Source organism: Hetaerina americana, unplaced genomic scaffold (genome assembly GCF_022747635.1).
Source record: "Hetaerina americana unplaced genomic scaffold, ioHetAmer1.1.p SCAF_2, whole genome shotgun sequence".
In the NCBI taxonomy this organism is placed as follows: domain Eukaryota; kingdom Metazoa; phylum Arthropoda; class Insecta; order Odonata; family Calopterygidae; genus Hetaerina; species Hetaerina americana.
Window position 1 is genome coordinate 52,677,212 of NW_027286763.1, and position 25,180 is coordinate 52,702,391.

Consider the following 25,180-nt stretch of genomic DNA (forward strand, 5'->3'; position numbering starts at 1 on the left):
CATTTAACTGTTTTTCCAGGAGAATATTAGTTGAAAAAACCACGTATATAAATACTAATGTTAATGGAGAACAATTTCCAATATTCTTTTATAAAATAAAAGTATCTCTTGGCTGTTGAGGTGTTAACAAATATTATTAATCGAATGTTGAAGGTTGTATAATAATATATATACACTCATTTAGTAAGTATTTAGTGCGGCTATTCATAATTTTTATATTGAGCGTATATACACTAATATAGCATTTTTGGCCATTTTGGCAACCATATGGCATAGAGTACATCAAACGACCATAGATTAAGAAAAAACAAATAAAACAAACGTGGAATATTAGTAACACTTACTTCTACAGCAGCCCTTGCTGTGCCGTGATGCTTGCGCCATCTACGATTTGTATTATCAGTTATTGTTTGCATCATATCCTTTAAGGTATCTTTAGTGATTTTTGCCACTACTTGACTATTTCATTAGTCAATCTTCTGCTTGATTAAATGCTGTACGCATCGTTTTAAATCGTTCGCCGCCAGCAATACCAACTGTAAGACATACAAATTCTAGAGAGACGTGCACATGACACACACATGATTCGCCATGGAGATCGCTCAAGCTATAAGACGCTTTGGGAAGGGGTTGGACTAATTCCAGCAACCTTGCACGCAAAGTGGGGAGAAGAAGCACTTCACGTCTTTATAGCCCAATGGCAATCCCTTTTACACATACTTTCTTTCAATCCATTAACCCTTATATTAAATGACAACGGAGCAGTTTAGCTTTCGACTCATCATAAGAAAATCTGCTTGTTACATACCCCGTGATCGTGAACAGACTTTCTCAGCTTTTAAATGGAGACGGCAATGCCATACCGCTCCTAATTATTAAGAATATAATATTTTCACCATGCAAACTGAGCAAAAATTCCCCGAGAGATTGCGCTTGGTACTCTCCAATTCTTTAGTTACCATAATTGTGGAAAATATTCACTTGTCGAAGAGTTAATTCATATGCACACCTCATTAATGTCTAGAAAAAAAAAGGTTTAGGAGTCACGAGATCAGCGAAAACTTTCCTTGCCTTAATAAGTACATGGGGAGGACGAACAAAAAGTGCTCTAAAATAATGAGGCGTAATACTTGAACGAACAGTAACATTTTATTATGAAGTTATCTACGGTTTTCTTTCATGCTTACACGAATATCACCGGATTCCTGTGCTCTTAGTATTAAACCATCTACTAACATCAATGTGTTAAACATGTGCAAGCGTGAATTTCAAGTTCTACTAGCCCGAACCATGCAGATAATTTTCCGAGTGTCAAAAATCTTAAAGAAATTAGCACATGGTGAAGAAATAATGCTCCCTGACTCCAATGTGCAAACTCCACACCCAACGGGGATTGGCACGGCTCAAGTCCTACCCTCAACCCTGGCCAATTATCCTAAGGTTGTGCGTGTGTTGGTGCGATGGAAGTAAGCATGTACCCACTCCTTTGGTCGGAACCGTCCCGGCCCGGAGGAAGCGGACGGTTCAAGTGCGGGTGCACCCCTTGCGGCCCAGTCGCCCCGACCCTCCAAGGCGCGCCGAAACAGCTGGCGTGCATGAAGACGGCAATTGGGGAGGGGGGTGGAATGACGAGGTTGGGGGCGTTGGTGCATCTTGAGCGACTCGGAAGGCATCGACAACAAAACCTCAGCTGTCCGAAATTTAACACACACTGACGGCGCATCTGCCAGCTTAAAAGGGCTGCATGGAGCGTAAGGGGGGGGAGGGGGAGAGAGTGGGTGAGTGGGTGGAAGGGGGACACCTATGCACCACACTCGGGAAATTTACGAGCCACAATTCCGTGAGATTTACACCCTCGCATTAATTTTTCAGACAACAAGAAAAAAAAAACTCCAGGCGGGCCAAGATAAATACAAGCGCATTCGATGTCTCATCTCGGCTTCATAACAAGGAGAGTCAACACAGGGACTCGCCATGAAGTTTCTCATCCCTTTGTTTTACCATTTTTTTTGTTAAATCCCAAGGCGAACCGATGCCTCCCGATGCGACGCCTTTTATTCCGGCACGTATGCACGCCAAATCTACGGTCTCCCTGCGGGGTGGTGGTGTAACATCGTGTATTTTTTTTCTCCCACTGCCGAAGCGAGTGGTACGTTCCTCGATGTTTCTTTAGCTAGAAATGTGCAATGCAGGGGCAGAGAAATGTGCAACCAAATTAGTGATCGAACACATTACCAGAATGATGTGCAAGTAGGCCGGAAGAAAGGGGTCTTATGAGCAACACATAAACAGAAAAATAATGAATTATTAGTAAAAGGATAATGCCCTCGCTTAACTCAATCATTTCTTATGCAAACAGAATAGGCGCCAAGAGATGCAATGGTCCTCCTGAACCGGTGGCCAATCCGTCATTTTTCGTTTTCTGTCAATTTCAGATGATCTTAGTTTGTGCTCTTGCATTGGAGAGCGCTCACTGGTGCTCGGAAAAAGATTCAACAATCCCCACCAACGATTTGCCCGAAGGCAATAAGCCATTCGTTCACTCGGAACGACACAGGGAATACCTCAGCCATGAATCATTGGCCGACTATTATCTTAGCGCTCACTGAATGTTGCAGTCATATACTTTTTCGTGCGTACTAATAACATGTAATTATCTTAAAATATATCTAACAAAACGTGAACTAAGACATCCTCCCCTTGAGAGTAATAATTTCTACGATATAATAATAGTTGTTTGGGGCGTAACTTTATGGAATCGATTCATTGTAAAATGAAAAACGATAAATTTGTATTTCCAGAGTATTTTATTTCCACACGACCCGGGTTTCGATCTGAGGTATCCTGATATCGACGTTGAACTTCGAAAACCCGGGTCGTGTCTCAATAAAATACTGTGGAAATAAGAAGATTTTTTCCATTATAAAATGTGATATGCGTTTAGACTTATAACCAATTTGTTTGATGTTATAATTTATCTCCTGAAAATGTTTCAGACTGTTTTTCTTCACAGCAGATGTGGGTAGGACTTAGTCCATTTCCATGCAAGGGTATTGTTAATTACTTTCACGGATCGTACTCTACGGATGATTTACCGCACCTGCGCTTTTAAAAAAACGAGTTTGACTGGAATGTGTCAATAAGAGCTCACAGATTCCTGGGCAGCCTGTCCCTCATTGGCCTTCTTCTCGCACGAGGGCAAGCATTTATATTTGCCACAAAAGGTTCCGAGATTAAAATGTAGGATCTGTGTAATTCAACCATATAAGCCTCACATGAAATTATTTCTGTTCCAAACCCTGCACCGCGGCATCCACAAAATCACGTACGTATACTTTCTTGCCGCTATACGCCTGTAATCCCGAAGCAAAAATCTCATGGAATCCCTTTTTCGGTAATCCAAGGCACTTCATTGATATTGAATTCGGTATCCTTAATCCCCTTCCGTGGTAACACATTGAATTTTTGCATAAAATAGGCCTCGTCTGCATGGAAGAAAAAAATAGAGCTAAATAATGACAAACTTCCTTGCGAATAATAAACACCACGATATCCAGTTCCGAAGGTTGTTTATAACGGTACTGCTAAATTGATGTGAATTACTGTAAGTGCACACAAAAATTACGATATTCAGCATTTGCTTAGGCTTCATTGGTGGAGTGGAATTATGACGACTTTGACCTCGGCGAGAGGAGCTGATGCAGCAGAAAAACTGTACCATAAAAAAGGGGGAAATCACTTAGGTGTTACGGAAACACGTTTGAGAGGCCTTTGCTATTCCCATGCCATGAGATTCAATCCAAAGCGGAGATTTATTCACGCACGTGGAGGATTCCAGTACCCCTTCGGGCCGCACCGGATGCCAGAGAATGCACGGAAACCAATTTAACAGCAATGGAAATTCACCTGACGTTTACGAAACCTGGGCTTTCCCCTTTTTTTCAGCTCCCTCGTTCCTTTAAATCTCAGATTTATTGCACGCGAGTTATTGGCCACACGAGTACCAAATTCGGAAAAGAGACCATTGGATTTTCGATGAAAACGAGATTTTCCTGAAAAGTTGTGATTCGTTTCAATGAGTTAGCACTCGCGAGAAACCTCCGCATACAAATTGAATTGATACTTCGAGCAATTGGAATACGGAAACGATTTCTGGAATCCCTCGCATAACACGACTATATTTTTCGACAATATAGAAATTAAACTTCTGACGTTGAAAAATTGAAATAGAATTTGGTACCCTAATGCCAGTGCCATTCCAGCAGAGAGACTTCTATTGAATCGTTTTCGTTGAAGTTCAGTTATCAAAAGATTTCTCTTTGAAATGCATAGATCTCTGCTCCATCTCCCCATGTTTTGGGAAAACAAGAGCTTAACTTGGGAAGCGGACCTCCAGTGGATGGGAGACAGGCAGTGCGTTACTGGGATTTATATTTCCAAATACGGCCACCGCAGTAACGTGCATCCAAAAGAATTTAGGGTGCGAACTAGGAATATTTTCATAAAACTAACTTAACTACTATTTGAGTTTAATCGGCACAGGGAATCGTAGAGGCCGTCGATCAGTTAATATGCTCAGTATTGCGAAATCTAAATACCATATGCAGGAATTTTACTTGCTTATAAATTTATGTTAATGTCACTTCCGACTACAAAAAATATGAATATATATCGTAATTTTCAGGGGAAATCAAATTATTTTGTTCATGATTTTCAATTTCAACGTTAATTACTCTTAGTTACGTATCATTTAAGTTTGAGGCATTATTAACTTGGTCGATGTTTACCTGGCTGTCAAACCGTGAAGCATAATCAGCAAGTAGTCACAATAGGAAAAAAGTTTTTAAAATACAAAACAAAAAGACAAGATAAAACCTCAGTACAGTCCAGTCCAATCGGACCAACATATGTATACCAAAGGTCATAAGCTATGGAAGCCAAAATCACAAAATTACTTAAGAAAAAAAAAAGAACTGACGATTAGGCTCCTACAACGTATTCAAGGCATGTACCACGACGGTGCATTATAGCGTGGTGGCGAACTGCCAACGTTTACTGCGAAAGCAATACTTGCACGGCGATTAACTGTACACCACCTGTTGCACACAGCAGCTGAACGGATCACCAAATGATCGCAAGAAAATGCCTTTCACCGGCTGAGGAGGCAAGGGACGGATATCCTGGATGCACACTTTGGGAAATACAGGGCCCAGAGTCCTGGTGGAAAATATTTCCATACGCGGTAGAAAAGTCATCGCAAGATGCTAAATCACCTTTAACGATCCCTCAAGAGATGACGACGAGGAGGTTTTCATTCTATTTCTAAATTATTTAAGGGTATAAGGAACATATCGGAAATATAGTAAGAGTAAAATCGTCAGAACATGTCAGCAGGTGAGAATGTAAACCCCTCTACGACTGTTATTCTCTCAGATAGATAGTCATTGGTCACAAAATGTTCAAAAATGATAGCTCACCTTGGTGTATCCGCGCTTTTCGAAAACAAACACTTTTTAACGTAATTTAAGAAGTAAAACAATTAGCCAATTAGAAACCTCTAGAATCTGAACTCACATTTAAATAATGGAAACAAGACTACAGTAGAGATCGTTAAAAAAACACTTATCTAATGCATAAAATCAACCGAACCATACACGGGACCAAACGGAACTTTATATTAAGAAAAACATGTAAAATTTACCCAAAATTCGAATCACCTTGAAGAGCGATGGAAAAATATTGAAAGAAGAAAATGTTAACGCAATCAAAAATGGGGATGCCGAACTACAGGAAGGGAATGCTCCCGTCGGGACACATTTTCTCGCATCTTAAAACAATTTATAAATTCCCATATGCATTACCCCTCCTTTCATAAGGACAATACACATCTTATGTCAATTCTTTTGCATACTATCATATGATTCGAGAATTACTTTTACTTCAATTAAAACAACAATGGTGTTTAACATTTTTGGCCAGATGAAGAACGCCATTGTACTGGAACCTGGTTTGGATGACATGAAACGAGGGTCATTCATCACCAGCAAAAATGCTTCACGCTACAGAGTACGTACCTGTGCTTTCCTGAGCACCATGAGAAACTACACCCGACGTGTTCGCGTGATTTTTACCGCCTAAGTTAATGGAATGATTGACTGTGACAGACAAGGATTAAAGAATTACAAAATATGAATGCAACCAAATAAACACGGCAAGCAATGCGCAGTATCCGCGTCCCTGAGTAGTGGAATGTCGTGGTTGGCAAAGTTAAAATCGCGCTACTCGATAAACAAATGGAATAAAATTAAATTTAACTCGAGGGCGATGAATATGAGATTTTCAAATAAAGGTAACGGAGATAATAAGGCGATTTAAACAGCAATTAACTGAACCCCACATACACAAAACGTTCGAAATTTTCCCATTTTTGTGAGTGTCGTGACCGGAGACTTGAAAGTAAATAAACATTTGCTTTTTTATAAATCAATGATTGACGAGAAATTGGATTAAATTCCACTTGGATTTGGGTTGAAGCTACTTGAGGGATAGATGGCAGATGAATGTGGTTAACGATGAATTTGACACTTTCAGGATTAATCTCGTAGAAAAAGACTATTGTAGCGACGAAAACAACGGACACACGCTTTGACATATCCATAACTTTGGAAGATAAATAAGTGCTGGATTTTGATTGAGTGGCTAAGATAATTCCGTGGTTACAGAACATTTTTTTTTCCATTTCTGCCCGGCAGAAATGGATTGAAACAAGAACGTGGAGCCCGACGACTTCTCCTGTTCACCGAATCTTCAACACACGGAGCGCGGCTCCACTCGCACCAACGCGGAGGAATTTTCGGATCAAAAGGTGGGAGACGTTATTCGTTTTCCTCTCCGACCGTTCTCCAAGCCGCCACTGGAGATCGGCCGAGGAGGGAATGGGAGAGATCGGGAAGAAAGAAAGGCTCCTCGGGCGAAGCGGAGATGTGTGACCCCAGAAAGCGGGGGAGTCCAACGGGCGGAGGTGCAAAGAAAAGAGGTGGAGGTTGGTTTCACGGGGCGGAGGGGGGGGAATACTCACACACACACACACAACTTGTCGCTCCATCTGAGGGATTTCTAAAGGAACGTGCATGGATTCCCTTTTGTGCTCGGAATGGGAGCGGGAGGGATAGGGCTAGGGCCCAGGGGTGGCTCACGTCAGTGAAAGGAGGCACGAGGATGTGTTGGGGGAAGGCGGGTGGGGTTAAGGGCACCGGAAACCTCCTTACCCTCACAGATCCCCTCGCAAGTTTTCCAGGCTCCCTGGGCGCGAATACAGATTCGAGCTCTCTCCCTCGGATCCTACCACCCTCTCCCTCCCCCGGCAGCTACACCATCATCTTCCCTCACAACTCCCTCGCTCGGGGCGCGCTCTTCTCTCGAGGGGTCGACAACGCGGCGTTGCCGATTGCCGCCATCGGAGAAATTAAGACGACCCTCCCCGAATACCCTGAGTGAGCCCGCATCCGACCGACGTTTTCCCGCCCCATCCCCCCCTCCTCCTCCTAGCGCCGCACTGCTCGACCGTTTCGTCGCCAGGGAGGGAGATGTGGCACCGCCGTACCGCGCCCCGGTGCTTGACGGACAGTTCTTGAATTCGGAAGATGCGCGGCACGCAGGTAAACCTTATTCGTCATACCCCCTCCATCTCTCTCCAACCCTGCGGCCCTTCCCAACGAGGAGCGCAAAGGAATTCCGAGGGCGAAAAGAGGGAAAAAGAAATAACGAAGCGACTGCCGATCGAGATTTCGCCCTATGTACACGCACACGCATACCTGGAGAACGAAAACAACACGATTAATTTCGGACGCGAGACAAGTTTTTTTTGAAGAATGAATCGAGACAATCTTACCCTTGGACGCTTCCTCATTACCGACGAGAGTGAAATTTTCAGTGTTTTTCGACTTCCGACACAGAAGGCGATAAAAGTACCATATAAACATTTCATGCTACTAAGAAAATAACATGGAAACACGGCACAAATTTTCGACCAAATGATCGTTAGCTTTCTATGTACGTCCTGGGATGAACGTTACGTTTGGCATTCATTGTTACTTTCAACGAACTAAACCCAAAGGAACACAACATATTTACCTTAAATATTATCGGCCATCCAAGGGAATGATTAACACTTATATACGTAGGTACTCAATGGACACAATAACTGAAACTTAAGTGTGTATTACTCCTGTCGTAGTGTAAAACATGGGATAAATTTACCTCATGAGAAAATACACGAAAAAGTGGAAAGCTCCTTTTAAGTCGATTAAATTAATTAAAAATTACATTAATATTTCAACATGCTGGTACTTAAAATGAATTCATGACTTATTCACTTATTACTTTATTTCAACTATTACGGCAATTCCAGCGCTCGTCTTCAATCAAACCATATAATTAAAATTTTGATATAGCTCTCACATATTTTGGTGTCTTTCACTCGACGAAACACCACAACCAAATCTCTCAAAGTTCCACTATACACATCCTCACGTTTTTCACCATTAAGGAGGTTCATCCAGAGGATGTTTCAAGAGCAGCGTGACACTTCTAAAACGGGAACCATAAATTAGCTCTTCCCTAAAAAGTCTCCACTGAAAGCAGAAAAAAGGCAGGCCTCCAAAAGATCTGAACGACCTGAAACAGAGATGAAACTGGGAGGGGAGGATATTTTTTGCTTCCTCAACCCATAGAGTGTAAAAACCTACGTATTACTTTTTAAAAATTAATCTATTTTAGGTAATTCTTCTATGATAATTAATTAAATAAATAAAATAATGAGCAAAAAGTTTGATGGAACCGGAAATGTGGATTACAATAGCAAGGGTATTGACGAAATTTTGGCATACGAATATTTCATTTCATTCATTTTTACTCAAGGCAGCTTAAAAATATATTGATAATAAGCTGCCAGGAAGAAACTCCATTTTAGTGATTTCTACCATACTGCTCTGCCGTCGTTTGTTTCTTTCGCTTCTGCGACTCTCATAGATTATTTCGCACCTGCTCTTATGTTTCTGATATTTATAACATTCCTTTTCTAGAGAGCTTTTCCAATCAAATTCACGCGTGAATATCTTAGCCTACCCCCTCCTCTCAAACATCTGTTGGGTGACTCGACTCCTATCCATTCTTTCCATCAGACCAAGCCAGCCTAGCATACTTCTTTCACACTTGTCTATTCCTGGTGTATCCGATCCGCATTCTTTCCCAAGCCACTCATTCCCCACTTTACAGTATATCTTCAACTATCACCACACTTATCAAGTATCCCAGAACAGCTGCATTTACTTCACATTTATGAGTATCTAGGTAAAACCAAGTCTCGCTTCCACGTAACACTCGTAGTTCACAGTCATACACAGTCATTTCGACCGTCTTGGACAGCATTAATCTTTTGATACACCCTTAAAAGTATACATTTGTAATAAGGAAATTATTGTTTTCGTCACGTCTTGCAATATCCGGTACGAAACTTCTCCGCCTAGTACACTGGCTTCAGAGAGTGCCAGATCTCCCAAAAGCTTTCCACTGTCCAATATCCCCCTCTTATTGCTAGCAAATGTAAACCGAGCACGTATGAAGGAGTTGGGACGCTTCGGCCACCGGACACCCCGAACGTCTGCGGGGTTTTCCAGGGGGGTTTACTAAGCGTTCTTGGTGGTTGCTCCCCCCTTCCCGCGCATCCCACCTATGAACCTCTCCCACTCCTCGCATTAAAGCCCTGGCTACGTGCCTGACATGAAACTTCCCTTTCAAAACGACACGCCCCTCCCACCCTCAACCCTCCCTACGTAATATTCTGGCCAACGCGCACAAGAAGCACTCCAGAGTGACTCATCCTCATGAAAGTTTGGTCATCCCTAATCATAATAAACTGGCATTAACCTCACCGAGGAAACGGCATGGAGCACTAAGTGTGGAAAGGTTGACAATGATAGAGATATTTGAGCTCATGACGGCAGGAGACATGGGAGGAGGGTGACACGTTTTAATCCGTTTGCGAACATGGATTTGCATAACTAAACCCCCTACATCCCAGTTACGGTGCGCGTACTAATCGCTTGGTTTAGTATCATTATTCTTCTGAGTTTTCCTCTAAGAAAATTTGCCAACGTGGGAACATTAGTTCGATACCTATGTGGTTACTGATTATTAGTATTGGTCTACCGGCTTAGGGTAGGTTTTCAATGGACTCAGGCAGCACACAATACGGTACGCCTCCATGTTTTACATAATATGACACAACATATCCGTAAACTTCATGCAACATATTACAGCATTTATTATTTAGCTATGTATACTTCCTGCTCATCTGAATTTCATTCAAAGAGCCTATTATTTTCCTCTCTCTACATCGCTTCCCCAGTATTCTCTCTTCTACTTCCATCTTTATCATTCAAGCGCCTCTCAACATATTTCACCACCTCTCATCCAGCCTTATTCAAATCACACTTGCGGCCATAGTTATATAAAATAAATTAATAAAAATATTTCTCTCAGTGTACATGCTTAATTTCGAATTATCAAAACAAGAGAAACATATCATTCATGAGCATGAGAATCTTTTCAAATCTTATTTTTACAAAATCTTGTCTTGGGGAAAGGCCCTGAAATATCTCCGGGCAAACAGCTCCAATCCATTACTTTTAGCTAAAAAGGGATAATTCCAAATCGTCTTGGGTTAAGATCTTCTCAAACTATTGTCCGCGAAAATGTTTACAAAGCTCGCACTCGAAAGGGAAAAGATGAAAGCACAGGAACCGCCGCATACGATGCAATAAAACGTTTTGTAAGTCAAATCCAGCTCATTGAAGCGCGAAAACTATATTCAAGGAGACCAGTTGGCGGTGGCGGGCCCAAGGGCGTCGGGGCGCTGGACGGTCCCTTTTCCACGGAGAGGCGGCGCAGTTCATGTTTACGGCCCGACCTCTCGGGACTGACGGAAGTCCCACTCATTAAGGCACATGCCCGTGACAGGTAGCACACTCCTCTTCCCGATTCTATCGCATCCAACGCTGCGGTTGGTACTGCTGACGGCGACCGTCGAAGAACGTTCGGGCCGAGGAGGGCTCTGTGGAACGAAATTTCGGCTACCGGGCGAGTCCACATAGAGAGCGTTGAACGAAAAATTCTTCTGATGAACTTTTAATACGTAAGGTGACGGATGGTGTGCTAGCGGGGCCGAGGTAACCAAAATGGCAAAGGAGAAAGAAACGGCTGGCGACGAAAACTGAAAAAATATACACCATACGACTTGTCTCATTACAGAAGACAAGCTAAGGCTAACTATGCTAAGTAAACTGTGATACCATTAAAAATGTAGATAGCAAATGAGAATGAAATGTAATGATCAGCTATTAATCTTTTCCACTTAGAACATTTTCTTCCTCACAAAAAATGCGAATTTAGGTGGGGACACTATCAAATTTCTGTTCTTTGCATTGATGGTACAGGGCAGTCTCGTCTCACAACGAATTGTATTCAATTCTGTGCAATGTTCAAGGTTTAATTCACAACGTTGCTGAAGTGCCTCGGGTTTTACCAATATATTTACGTCTAAATTGAGACACCTCCGAGCCTGCGTGAAGACGTTTACATGAAAATACGGAATAATACGAAAAAAAACTACACAACTTCAATTACTGGAGACTACTGAAATCGAATAACGGACTTCCAAAATTTCCAACGGTGGCCGACATCATTTGGAGAGACTGCTTATGAATGTTCCTAATGCACTGTGGAGACGATTAAATGCCATTAACTTCAATAGATGAAAAATAATTTAATGCTCACCGTAAAATTTAACTACAATATCCTCATTCTTAATTTTCCAAACTGCTAACCGTAGCAATTATTTCGTGGGCAATCGCTCGCACCTTCCTCTTTTGATCAAAGTTATCGTATTTACGCAACGCAATTATTTGTAAATGCTCATTCAAACAGATGATTTTATCCCAACATTCACAATCATATTACTAACATGCGTAGAATACCGAACGCTCAATAACAAATCTGAAGAATAATCCTTAAGACGGCCGTGCCTTTTCCTGGTCGAGAGAAACGGTGCTACAGTTTAGTTGCCTTCATTTGTATTCCCCTCTTGAACAAACGTCATTCGCACTCCCCCTTGATTCGCTGCCAAAGGAATACGAATAAATATTCGAGAGCCTCATGCCCTTGAGAGTGCAGGCGTGTTCAAATTTTTTGACTGGCGCTTCCTTAAACTTTAAAGCTAACGCTTTCCCAAAGGGGGTTAACATATGCGAAGAGAAACTAAAAAGTGCGACAAAGTGCCCACGATTCAAATACACATCATTTATGGTAGTGAATATTACAATTTTAATTATTTCAGAGATGTTTGGTAGCCCATTAGTTCGATTCGATCGATGAGTTCGATCTGATCGGAGGACCTGGGGTTATCCGGGTGATGCTTGTGGGTCCCTCAGATTCACCAAAGCTGTGTGATTTTACTGGTGCCAGGTCTCTCTTAAAAACCACAGGTGGCAAAAGGAAATAATCTGGCACGCACACCCTGATGTTTGAATTTCACATACCGTGGGATTAGTATTAGGCGATCCCTACCCTAACAATTAAAACAAACCTTCAGGTTGACAACTGTGGTCATATTAATTGGGGAATAAACAGACAGTAGCCCGTTGAAACGATTTAGGATATCAAAAAATAATTTTTAACTGAGAATTAGACAAGGAATTAAGAATTGTTTCTGCTGTAGGTGTTTTGACAGAAATAAAAATTTCATAAAAAAATTTAATCCGAATATTTCATTAATTAGTATATTTTATAGTCTTTAAAAACCTTTCCGGCAGTCACGTAAGAAGAGACGTGCTTGGGGACCTGACAGACAATCATTCAATTCCCTGGGCTATTGTAAATTCGATAAAAATTTCAGGGACAGTGAAAACACGAAAAAAATAATACTCTCCTCGAATGGCCCAAACGCTTCAAGACATTATTGTATTAACACCGACAAACCAGAGAAGTTGGCTAAATTTATGGTCAAAATTTAGGGGGTGTAACGTGGTGGCCCCTTGAAGGCAGGCAGGTCAACATACACTCGCTCCCTCCGTCGCCCGAGCAAGGACCACCCGTCTTGGGCGCCTACTCCCCGTGGAGTCGTGACAGATACCACTGCGCTAGGGGTTGTTTTAGAGACGAAGTTTTCTTCATATTGCTCGTACTTCTATCTGTCTGGGCAGACACGGTTTTAAAAATATGGAAATGAACCGAAAAACCTCGCGCGAAAAGAAAGGGACAACACTGCGAGTTCTTGGAAAATTAAAGCTACCGCACGCCTACTTACCCACTTCGCCCTAATTCGCGTCAGGTCCCGCGGGCGTTGCTCTCTATCGTCCCTTTAAAAAATACACAAAGGGAACCGCGACGAAAATACTGGGGGTGGTGGTCGCATGTGCACTTCCCCGAAACGCTTGCACCGCAAAACATCTGCACCTGAGAGGTGGGGACGCCTTATCCGACGGTGTAGGGAGGCGTAACGAGGGGAGGCCGGAGGTGTGATTATATAGGGGAGTATTAGGAAATGGAGAATGGAAAAGAGACCGGAGGGGGGGTGGTGTGGAGGAAAAGGGGCTTTGGAGGGGTACCGAAGACCAGGCCGGCGGAGAGCTCGCATGTAACGTAGCTGGTAGTTGCCCCGTGGCGAAGCGTGGGCGTGTGGAAGTGAGGAGGAGGAGGATGGGTGGTGGTCGGGTATGCGTTAAAAGGAGGTAGGGTCTCGTGGAGTGGGGGAGCACAGATGGGGGCGAGGGGGGAAGGAGGAGAACAAGACGGGAGGGCGCACGGTGGGGGCATTTCAAAGAAAGATTAGTGCCCAGGTAGTCGGGGCGTGCGGTCAGGGCAGGGATCTCCGCGTTTCAAGCAGCTGCACCCCACAATGAAGACCAAGATGGAGGAAGGAGAAATGGAAAGGGGGGAGGAGGACTTGAGAAAAAATGGGAGGAGTGAAGGGGGAAGCGGCCTGTGTGGTGGACTCTCTGGGATAAAAAGACACAAGGCGGAAGGACGCCATTTCTGAAAACGAAGGATTTCAGCGCGTGGTTAGATCCTCGTGGAGGACTTTGGGTCGTGTTGGTCAACTGCTGCGTCAGCGCTCCACAATTGGGAGCGCGTCTTCATGACGACTGTTGCCTCCGTAATCCGTATCGTCTAAAATCTGGGTCGTGCGGTCCACATGTCCCTCTGTGTTGTATAACTAATGTATGGCGAATACGTGAGGGAAAATTGAGGGAGAAAAAAATCCTGTGGGGAAGATCAAGAGACAAGTACATGGGGAAAATCAACAAGGACGTAAAACCGTGAAGCTATCATGGGGTGAGGGAAATAACATTGAAAAGCGGAGACAAATAGAGGACGTGCAGTACTGAAACCACACTTTGGATCGAAATACTGACGATGATGAGTAAATACTTAAGCTCCACGGGCGTGCCTCTACGTATTTGGGGATTCAGTCGAAGGAAATCTTGAGAAAAAGGTTATTTTTAATTGAAAAAATATTTATTTCTGCCCCCCCCCCTGCGTTATCATTAACCGCCGTCACAGTCAAACTCTCCCAAAGAATATTAACCTACACAGAAAAGAATGGTATAACAACTAATCACATTTACCTGAGCTATGATGTATAAGGAATCATATCATTTAGAAAATAGACAAACCCTGTCGTCAACAACAGAAGAAGTCGTTGTAAGATAATTTGAGCGTAAAAGGTTCATTTTTCAAAGACGCTTATTTCGCATTTTTTTACACTGAAGAAACGGTAAAAAATGGTCCCAGCAATGCAATAATAGTAATTATTTATCTAATTATAAACAATTATAATCGTCAGGAGATAGTCCTATAGGGTGCATCTTCCGAAATACGACGTGAATGTCACTAAAATGATGTCAAGTCCTGAATCCAACGCAGAGCTTAATAATGCCATTCTGTAGAAGAGTCTCTCTCTCTAATTTTACTAAGACTTTTTTTCTTACTGTTGAATAAGCTATGCCATTTCAACTCCAGCGGACAACTCAAAACGGAAATCTTAATCTAACGTCAGCACCCATTTACATCCACGACATAGAGATAAGTGAACTCAGAAATACCTCAGCGATATATTTCCTATTTTCAAATGCGGAGAACATCACAAAAGCATTAATGCAGGCTGGATGGGCGTGGCCTAACCTTTGAACGTAGAGCCACAGGCATCCAAATTCCAGCCAAACGTATCTATACAGGCGGTTCCTGACATTTCAGAGTCACAGACAGTCCTACTCTTCTGGTACACCCATCTCAAAGGCTTGCGACCCCTCATAAAAACTTCGTTTGATGCCATGGAATGAAAACCGACTAGGAACGGCCGTATTTCCCACTCCTTCCAGGCCCTAAAGTGAGGTGCCGAGCACCCAATGAGACCGACAGTTTGTTAGCTAATAATTTTATCATCCATTTCTATCCAATATTTCGCACAATCTATACCAAAGCAACTTTGCGTGAGTGTGTGTGTAGAGATAATACATTAAAGCAATTCATTTACCGTACATCCCGTCCACACGTGGCCCTCGGAACTTATCCTTCGCTCTGGCGTGATTTTATCTGCGTGACCATATTTTAAAACGGTGCCTAGCTTTCCCCTCACGTTTAAAAAGGGACGACCTGCCACACTTAGGCATCTTTCACAGTAAATGCCCCGACGCTCCCGAGCGAAATGCACCACCCTCCGCGTCTCTCCATTGTCTATCCTCCCCTCACACGTGCTCCTCCGAGAGGGTGGGAGGCGGGAGGGCGGATGCGGCTAGAGGAGGTTCAGCTACCCCTATGGGCGCCCGGGGGGCGATGACAGTGGCCTACCGAGACGGGGGTGGGCAGAGGCCAGGTGGGGGACCACGGAGGGAGGGAGGGGGGCGGAATACGGCGGAATGCTCTGAGGGAGGCACGCGGATTGGAAAACATGAGCTATTGAACGAGGGAAACAAACGTGATGAATTCAACGCATTCTGGGAGCAGGGTGCAACTGGCCCACTTGGTCTCCTCAGCGGCACGTGCCAGAAAAGTCGCAGGAGAATGAATTCTAAACGCACTTTCAAATGACAGGAGTGAGCTTCTGCAGTTTTTTCTCAATAACGGAAGTCTTCTTCTTTGAGTGGAGGGAGGATGGGCATCGCAGTCCTCTGAAAATCGGCACCCGCTTCAACTTTACCTCTGCAAGACATTTTCAACAGCCCCATTTTAAGATGCAAACATTTTTGAATGGATATTCTAGTTAAAAACTATCGGTCGTTTAAATATCCACAGCATCATCAGTCCATGGGAGACTAAAATCTTACTTCTAAGGGCAAACTCCTCTTAATCAATGTCCTGTGTAAAGAAACTTCCTGGAGAAAGAAATTTCGTGGTTAAAATTAATGGAAGAACACGAAAAGAAAAGTCCCTATCAATTTCAATCGGAATGTCGACTGTGGTCGATTCTTCCAACTATTGAAATCTACTTAAAAGAAAACATTGTACTGACCCATAAATGTTAAAAGGCTGGTGCAAAGCAAAATAATGTTCGGTGATTATTATTATTTGCTCCTCTCGCTAAAAATTGTCATAAACCCAAAAGCGATGGATATGGGGTACTAGAGGATTGTTTGTGATAACAAACAGAAGGGAGGGTGGGAAACGAGAGGATATGGAAAAGAATGTGTTTTGGGTATGGTGCTAATGGTCAAATATAGAAGTCGCATCCCAAGCTTGCTTTCCCGTGTTTGAGAGGAGGCTGAAAGTAGGAATTCATAGATAACGATTCCTGGCAGGCTATGTCGACGGATAGCCGGAAACAAAATTTAAGGATTTGTTGCATATATTCTACCTTCCTTCTGAGTGTCACTGATTTCGTTCTCACAATTGGAGATATGGCATAGGAATTCTGTCCTAATTTTCAAACGAATTCACGAGCATTGAAATTTCCATGAATTCCATCCGCAGGACGGGAAAGCAGTATTAGCATTCAAGACAAGGATTAAGACGACTGAACGAGATGGACACTATTTTGGGGTATTAAATAATTCATTTCCACTCCCTGCCTCATTTCATCGAAATTAATTTTAAAAATTTCGAATCCTAATTTCCAAAAAGAGTGGACTATGATCCTCCCGTAAGATTCTTAGATAAAATGAACAAAGCCTTCATGTCGTATGTGAGGATGCAGGGTAAACGTCTAAGAGGGCTAAGCCGTGTTCGGAATACTCCGGAGATAAAGCCAATTTATCGCATTCGTGAGGTCATTACAGTTCGGAAATAGAAGGGAGCAAGCGGTATCGTCGGTTGGAGGGCCATTTCATGGGCGGAACGGTGGCTGATTGGCATGGGGAGGGGGCAGAGGGTAGAGAGATATACATAAACCAGAGAAGATGGGGGGAGCGAAAGATAGTCGGGGCCATTGGGAAAAGTGGCCGCCCAGATCGGGCAGGAAAGGGCGGGCCGGCTGCACTGCCGAGAAAGGGAATTGGTTTGAGACTAGGGGTGAGTGAGGGAGGGAGGGAGGAAGGAGAAAAAATGATGCTGCGGGGAGCCCTGAGGGAGGTCGAGGAGATGGGGGGGATCTATTGAAGGAGCGACGAGGGTCAGCAGTCGGGAGGGTGTGTGTAGCTGCAACGGCTGGGCAGCCATCGGCACGTGTTCAGTGAAAACATGCGACGCAGAGCGCATTCGTTCGCTTGAGACAGGTTGCGAAGAGCGGAGGCGGATTGAGGCAAATTGGAGCTCGGCTCGCCAAGAGGCCGAGCAATCCGCGAGCCGACGAGTCCTCGGACACAAGGGGTCCTCGACAACGTGACAGCGATTTCTCCGTACTCCTGCCATACAAATATGACAGCTTGAGGTGACGGTCAATATTCAAGGAAGTCTTAGGTTGTTAGTCGTAGGTATATTTGACATCATCTCCTTGTATAACCCCATGAAACGAAACGTTAAATTGTGGACCTTATGGTGCCTATCGTTAAGATGCTAATGCTGACGCAGGGTTTCTTCATCCTTCCCTGATTTCCTGAACATCCTGCCTCAACCAAACTATCCATCTTTCCTATTGGAACAAATGACATCAGCTATCCGATTGATGCACAAAATGACATAAGCAATTTTATTTTCTCTTGAGGCCCTCAATGACCCTCAATCCAATCCATGGCCCTAACATTAATTTTACGGTAAGGTACACAGTTCCAATTAGGAATAGTTAAGTATAGTGAACAACCTAATTACTCGTTCGTACATGAGCCTCCTATCCAGCACTAGCCAGGATGTGAAAAGCGCATCACCATTGAGGAAAGAAATAAACCAATTTTAGACTATGGACATAAGAAACAAGTAATCAACTAGTAGGTTGGTTTAAAGAATTATATATATATATATATATATATATATATATATATATATATATATATATTCATTCATTGCTCCGGTATATATATATATATATATATATATATATATATATATATATATATATATATATATATACCGGAGCAATGAATTGCAAATAATCACGCTGTGAATGGACCATTAGAATTCACTGCTGAGAAGGCCGTGAAAACGTGTCAAATTCCATACCGATACCATCGATAATGAGCCCAGACATTGATGGGGTTTATCCCATTATTTAGGAACCAGCGGCGGTTCAACAACCGGTTTAGTGTTTTTGCGCCTATCAACTGGTTCCTCCAAACCGTGAGATCCAGTGATGGAGACACCATTGGAATGCGTAAAAGAAACGAGGGCTAAGGGTCCGAAAGATCCCCACTCAAAGTATGACAGGATGAAAGTTCAGACAATATTAAGAATTGCGCTAGTTATCACCGACTCATTGAACAAACTAGACCAAGAATCGGGGGAGCTAATTACGTGGAAATGTCAGCGGCATGATGAAACTTTATACTATACGTTACTTGGAGATACTTAAAACTCTCTTTTTCTAGAATTGCTAAGTGGTATGAGGTATTTCAGAGAATCAATCTAAACGGCTTTATTTTTATACAATTCCAACTAAAGTTTCAAGTAAATTTAACTACAAATGCACATTAGAATCTCAGTATGGGTTGATAACCGCTCTTCGCTGAAGAACGAAGGTCAAAGGTATGGAATAAATCGCGGGTGTCCAAGGGTAGGGCGTTAGACTGCAGACCGGAGGACCCGGGTTCGATTCCCGGGCAAACTTCTCCAGGCGCCCTCAGCCCCACCCAAGCTGTGTGATTCTTCGGGAAACGATTTTCCTGGGAAACCATAACCAGCACAGGGAGAGGAACTGGCCCCCCTATCCTAACGTGTGAATTTCACACGCTATCGCGCTTAGTACTGGGTGAACTCTATCATCACCTACCAAACCGACCTGGTTGATTACTGTGTTTACGGTGCCTCTATGTATATACTATTTTTCATCACTAAATTCCAATGAATTGCTTTAATACTAATAAAATGCCAAAACAAAAAACACACCTTAGCCTACTCATACATGTAGTCCATCGAAGTACAATTGTCTTTTCGAATTAACCGGACATTCCACACGGTATTTCGCCTGGGGGTCCGGACCCGGAGTGCCAGGATAAGAGTTCCGAAGACATACTATATGTAACTAACTAAATGAGATCAACAACTCACCCATAGAGAAGGGCCGCGCCGGCAATCCCACCGCCGCACTGCGCTGTCACGAACATGGCGGCACGGAGCAGGGAGATGTTTCGTGTCGTTGCCATGGCCACCGTCACAGCTGGGTTCATGTGGGCTCCTGAAAGAGTGATGGCATCGGTCGGCTCAGCGAGATTCGTTTATTAAACTTCAAAACTTCAATTTAACAACACTTCATCTCTTTCCTTCTCGACCAATGCCGGGCGAGGGGGGAAACAGCCCGCGGCGTGCCAAAGGTTCCAATGTTTCCATGACAGGGTCGACGACTACAGTCAATCCTGGTGCACGTGACTTACAAGGCACTTAACATGCATGAGGACGAACAAATTCCCTTAATGATCCGATTAGGATATATTATCTTTCAAACTATATCCATCCGGGTTATATCACTGTAACAAGAAGTCACCTTATTTGGCGTAAAATCCTAACGGCCGACTTTAACAATTTGACAAAAATGCAACACCTATTCTGTAGGTTTGCATATTCATCTGGTAGTCCTAACACAATTTTGGGGCCTTATTGTAGTTTTTTTATCAACATAGTGAGACGTGAAGCGATTGACATAAGGATTTCTGAAGCACTCGGATACAAAACGTAGCGTTTCACAAAAATTTGGCTTGAAATATTGGCTTAAAGAGCAAGGAAACTTTCATCGGGGAGGATATGACCCCAAAACGCCCACTCTTGAAGTGTGCTTGTGTATCTGTGAGCTTTTGTCGTCCCAGAGCCAAAAACTCAAATTCTGCAACTGACTCTGCCCAAGGCAATGAATGAACGTGTGCTTGGGTTTGACCGAACTGCGCGTTATGATGGGGAGGCTTGCCAGAGGAGGCCTTTCCCGGATTTAAGTAATTCTCTGGAAACAAATCTTCCGTTACCGAGTTTCCCGAAATATCACCACAGACAGGATCCTCATCATTCATCATTTCCCAGCGGCGAAAATGAAGAAGCGGCCTGAAGTTGTTCACATGGCACAGAGGATCGAATGATTGGAAGTAATTAGTGACTAAAACTCATTCCCAAGAGAAAAAACGAAACTCGAAAAGCAGTCATAATTCATCGCAATCAGGGTGAAATGCCTTGAACAGAATGCAATGGCGCGAGAGATGTCTAAAAACGTTTCAATGTGTACGCGGGGAGGAGACAAAATCCATTCTAATTTTTCCCCATAATGCTTTGGCTTATTATTTATGCAAATATTTAATAGAGTAACACGAATTGCGAGACCAGGCCTTCATTCAATTGAAGTACGCCGTCCGCCTCCAAAGAGCACCCTAAGTAAGGATCGGGATAATATTGAAACATCGCGTCAACTAAAGTATTCGAACCCTGGACCTCGAGTAGGGAAGCCAGCACAATATCCATGAACCACCCCGATCCCCATCTTAGACAGCCAACCGAACCATTTTCTTGACCCGCATGGATCCGAGAAACCTACACCTCTCGCATGCATAGAGAAGTGTACCTCCCTTTGGTGTCGTGGTACATGTACCTGTCGTCATCATGATCTCCCTGTTTTGAATTATTTTACAAAAATATATATGGTAACTAAAAATTAAAAAACACCATTTTTAATCCTGCAAGCCTAGGGTGTAAAATCACCCCCTGCCGCACACTCTAGCTGTGGCTTGCAGAGTACCATGTAGAATAACAATTGAGGTACAACGCCAAGGGATTCCCATGGCATATCGCCATCGCATTACCCTAGGATCACCCCTTGATATTTCTATCCAGGGATCAAATGCAGCGGCAAGCATTGGTAGGTTACATAAAAAGGCACTAAACGGGTATACACCAATGCCGAAAATGAAGGAAAAAGTCACCTTCTTTTTAATACGTATGATATCCAAGACAATTTAGTCAATCTATATTTAGACCAATTACATCCTGAGATTGAAAAAATATATTAAAAAATTTCAATGAAAAATGATTGGTAATTCAGACACATTTTCCTTTCATTATTAATTTCGACAATATCCACAAAGAAAATGTTCCCGTCATAGCTTGGTGAATATGGGGAGGAGGGACAAATGCCAAGGGCAAAGCCGCAATAGGGCCGCACAAAACAAACACACTGAATTGACATTGTTCGAAAAAATATGCATACAAACGCTCGCAGTGAGCCTTCGACAGTTAAATGAGCAATGAGGCAAATGGGAAAGACATGCAGCAGCAACGCGCATCCACGATGAACAGCGAATTATATCTGCTTCTTGGTACTAATCTTTCTGGCAGCACTCCCCCCATCTGGCGTGGCCAAATAATCAAGTGAGAAAAACGCCATTGAAGTTTTTTCCGTGGTAGGTTCTTTCCTTAGATGAAATGTTTTTTCTATCCTCACAATTCCTAATGAGCTAACCCGTACGCAAGGAAATGATGAACGAAACATACTGGTAGAAAAAGTCCTACCGTGACACCCAGCATACACTGAATAACGTAGTAACGCCTAAACGAACTTGCTCAAGCCATACAAGCAGTAATGCCTTCAATGTGAAATTTTTACTTCTCTGAAACTCTGAGGATGGGGTGAGTGTTCGCAAGGAGTTGCAACTTTCTAAATATGTTGGCATGTATGTGCCTTACTGGTTAAAGTAGGTTTGCAGAGGGATTGCATCTGCTAAGCAGAAATCATTAAGGAATCCTAATACTCAGCACTATACCGTCGTTCTGCCAGAAGTAATGAACGAGCGATTCTCCGCTCAAGAGTCGAGTTTTCAGAAAAGTAATTGGCTGACTTCCAAAAGTGAGAGCGACATTACGGTCGCATCATTTCGAGCTAATCGTGCGAAACAACTTCGGAACTTCACCAATTAAAATTCTCTCCATGATATCGAGAGTTTTTTTATTGTATTCATAAATACGGCAGAATCGGAATATCTTAGGTATTTTTGGTGCATAATTTACATATTAGACTGTTAGAATAGACGCTCCATGAAATGCGCCGAAACTTCGGCCAAGATCATTATATTATATAATATAAACCCGGCAAAACAATATTCAGATTAAGTACTCATGCACGAATACACATAAATAATAAAGAATTATAAATAGTATATCCACGTAATACATGCATGCATCATATAGAGATGATGTCAATGTCTTATCATATAACAAACACCACTAAAAATTTCCACTTCTCACTGAATTATATAAATTTTCATCAAATGTCAAATGAAGTAATTTAATTTAGTTGGCAATAGTGACACTGTGCCAACGTTCTTCGTTCAGTTTTATTTTCGATCACAAGCATTGGTTTCTGTTAACGAGTCATGTGAGCGATCAACTGCCTGCCTCTGGGTCAACATTTCCAATCCATGAAATTATGAGTACAATGACCGGCAGGCGCATTTCGGCAAATGACACTAAAATTATGCTTTAAAGGTGTAACCTCAGCTCGTACTTTATCCGGTGATTATAGAATCCGCGATGCACTATTATTTAGATTGCGAACTAGTTAATATGGACAGTGGAATAACGCGATAAAGAACTTAACATATATACGAGCATCTCGTACATCCCTGAGCTGAAAACAAAGTTGTTCCTCCCTGATAAGGCAATATTTTAATGAATAAAGTCAGAGCCAGGGATCTTGTGATGATGATGATGCGGAAGATAAGACAGTATCTGTCCGAAGTTCAGGGGAACTACAGAAAATCTATCCGCCAATTTTGGCCCAAAATTAATCGGTTATCGGATGTCAGGAATACTTGCCGCGCAACTGATCCGATCTTTAACAAATTGCTATATTTTGGGAATTCCTCCGAATGTACACGCTGCTCGGGCATATTTTGGCCGGACTTTTCATTGGTAACTGATGCCCATCCTAACGAGACACTTAAAACGACCATACAATTTTCAATGAGCCATTGCAACAAAATCGTATCAGGTGGGCAGAAAGGCGGGAAATCATGAAAATAAGCTTTAATATAAGCATGGCCAATAGCTTATTCAGCCTACCTGATTCACTGCCTAAATTTTCAAGGATGATATTTCACAACGTTGAAAGAGATTAGTTACTCACCCGAAACATGTCCAAAACATTGAGTCAATGTTGCCACAGCAAATCCTGTCGCTAGAGCAGCACCAAGATTAGGAGAAGTCGCCGGAGCCCCAGGAGCAACCAACGATGCACCACCTCCACACGCTATAAACACATAGAAAAACGTGGCGAGACACTCGGAAATTATGGATCGCCAGAATTCCAAAGTCCTAACTTCGACTTGCATCGGGAGCCTGGGTGAAGACACAGCGGCATCTCTTCTCATTGCTTCCAATTTTTCGAAGAGTGTCAGAATGTGACATTCCACATTCTGATTAGTGAGGCTAGTGCTGGCCATGTTTTCGGATCTAGCGCAATAATTACAAAGTAATATGTTAAAAAAGAACCGGAGGAGTTCAAACAGAAGACCACCAGGAAGTAAATCACAATCGTTTAAATCTTTATTTGCACTTTCATATATTTAAAAGTTCACCAAAGTTCACTTCGGCTGCGGTATACACTTCTAACACCATTTGCTCAAATCGAAGGATAACTCGAGTAAAGTAGCAATCGCGATATTATGGTAACAATTTTTAGTCATTCCCCAAGAAAGCTTCCCTCAACAGCTATTTCAAAAGAAGCGCCAAATATAATCACAAGGAAAAAAACCATAAAGAGTCCAACGAAAATTTCTTCTAAAGTATAAGTTGTACTGACGAAAACCACTTGCACGTTACCCGGCACTCAGCACTAAACTATTATTAAAATTCCAATGAAAATGAACAACACACTGGCACACGACCGCTCTCGGCCGCCGTCAGCTGCGTTGTGTGCTGGGAGAAGCTGTGTTCGAAGGAACACATGGAGGCGCGAAAGGGGTGGGAGGCCATGGAACTTTCAAAGGGCAGATTTGTCAAGTGCTGCCATCTGTTGACTGTAGAAGATATGTAATGGAAAACTGTTTGTGGGATAGCCCAGTAGGGCGTTTAAAATCATAGTGACCCATGTCCTCTCAAAAGCAAAAAAATCCCGAATAGCTAAATTTCAATTGGTTAAATTATTCAAAAGACAGCCGTCTTACACGCTTTATTTCGCGATGCGTATTGATGTAAATAATGCAATATGAAGGCATATTTGTATTTTGTGATATCCCAAAAACCCGAACAACATTTTGAGGTATATAGTGAAGTGAATATATATTCACATTACGTAAACATTAACTTTACCTGAATCCTATCAATCTTAGTCAAAGACATTGAGGATGCCAGCAAAACTAAATAATCGTCCATCGCTGCGTTTCAGTATCAGATTATTTAAAATCTAAATCTGTTCTAACGACAGCCTATTAAAGATGGTCATATGACACTATCGGTCAAGAATCTTAGAGAAATATTCTCTTCAGGGTCTCGTTTCACGGAACTTAGGATATTATTTCTGAGTTCTCGGGAGAGTATTACTTGCGTATTACAATAAATGAAGAGACAT

The 25,180-nt window shown here is 42.6% G+C and overlaps 1 protein-coding gene across 1 annotated transcript in view; it reads right to left on the reverse strand.

The window, feature by feature from the left end:
- bib (big brain) overlaps nucleotides 1-24,203 on the reverse strand; it is a 115,590-nt gene extending 91,387 nt beyond the window's left edge. The window contains exons 1-2 of the mRNA XM_071585431.1: nucleotides 23,738-24,203; nucleotides 19,690-19,816 (exon numbers count right to left, since the gene is read on the reverse strand). Coding sequence (XP_071441532.1) covers nucleotides 19,690-19,816; nucleotides 23,738-24,053 — 443 coding nt within the window. The 5' untranslated portion in view covers nucleotides 24,054-24,203. The remainder of the gene's footprint in view (nucleotides 1-19,689; nucleotides 19,817-23,737) is intronic.
- Nucleotides 24,204-25,180: the final 977 nt, after the last annotated feature.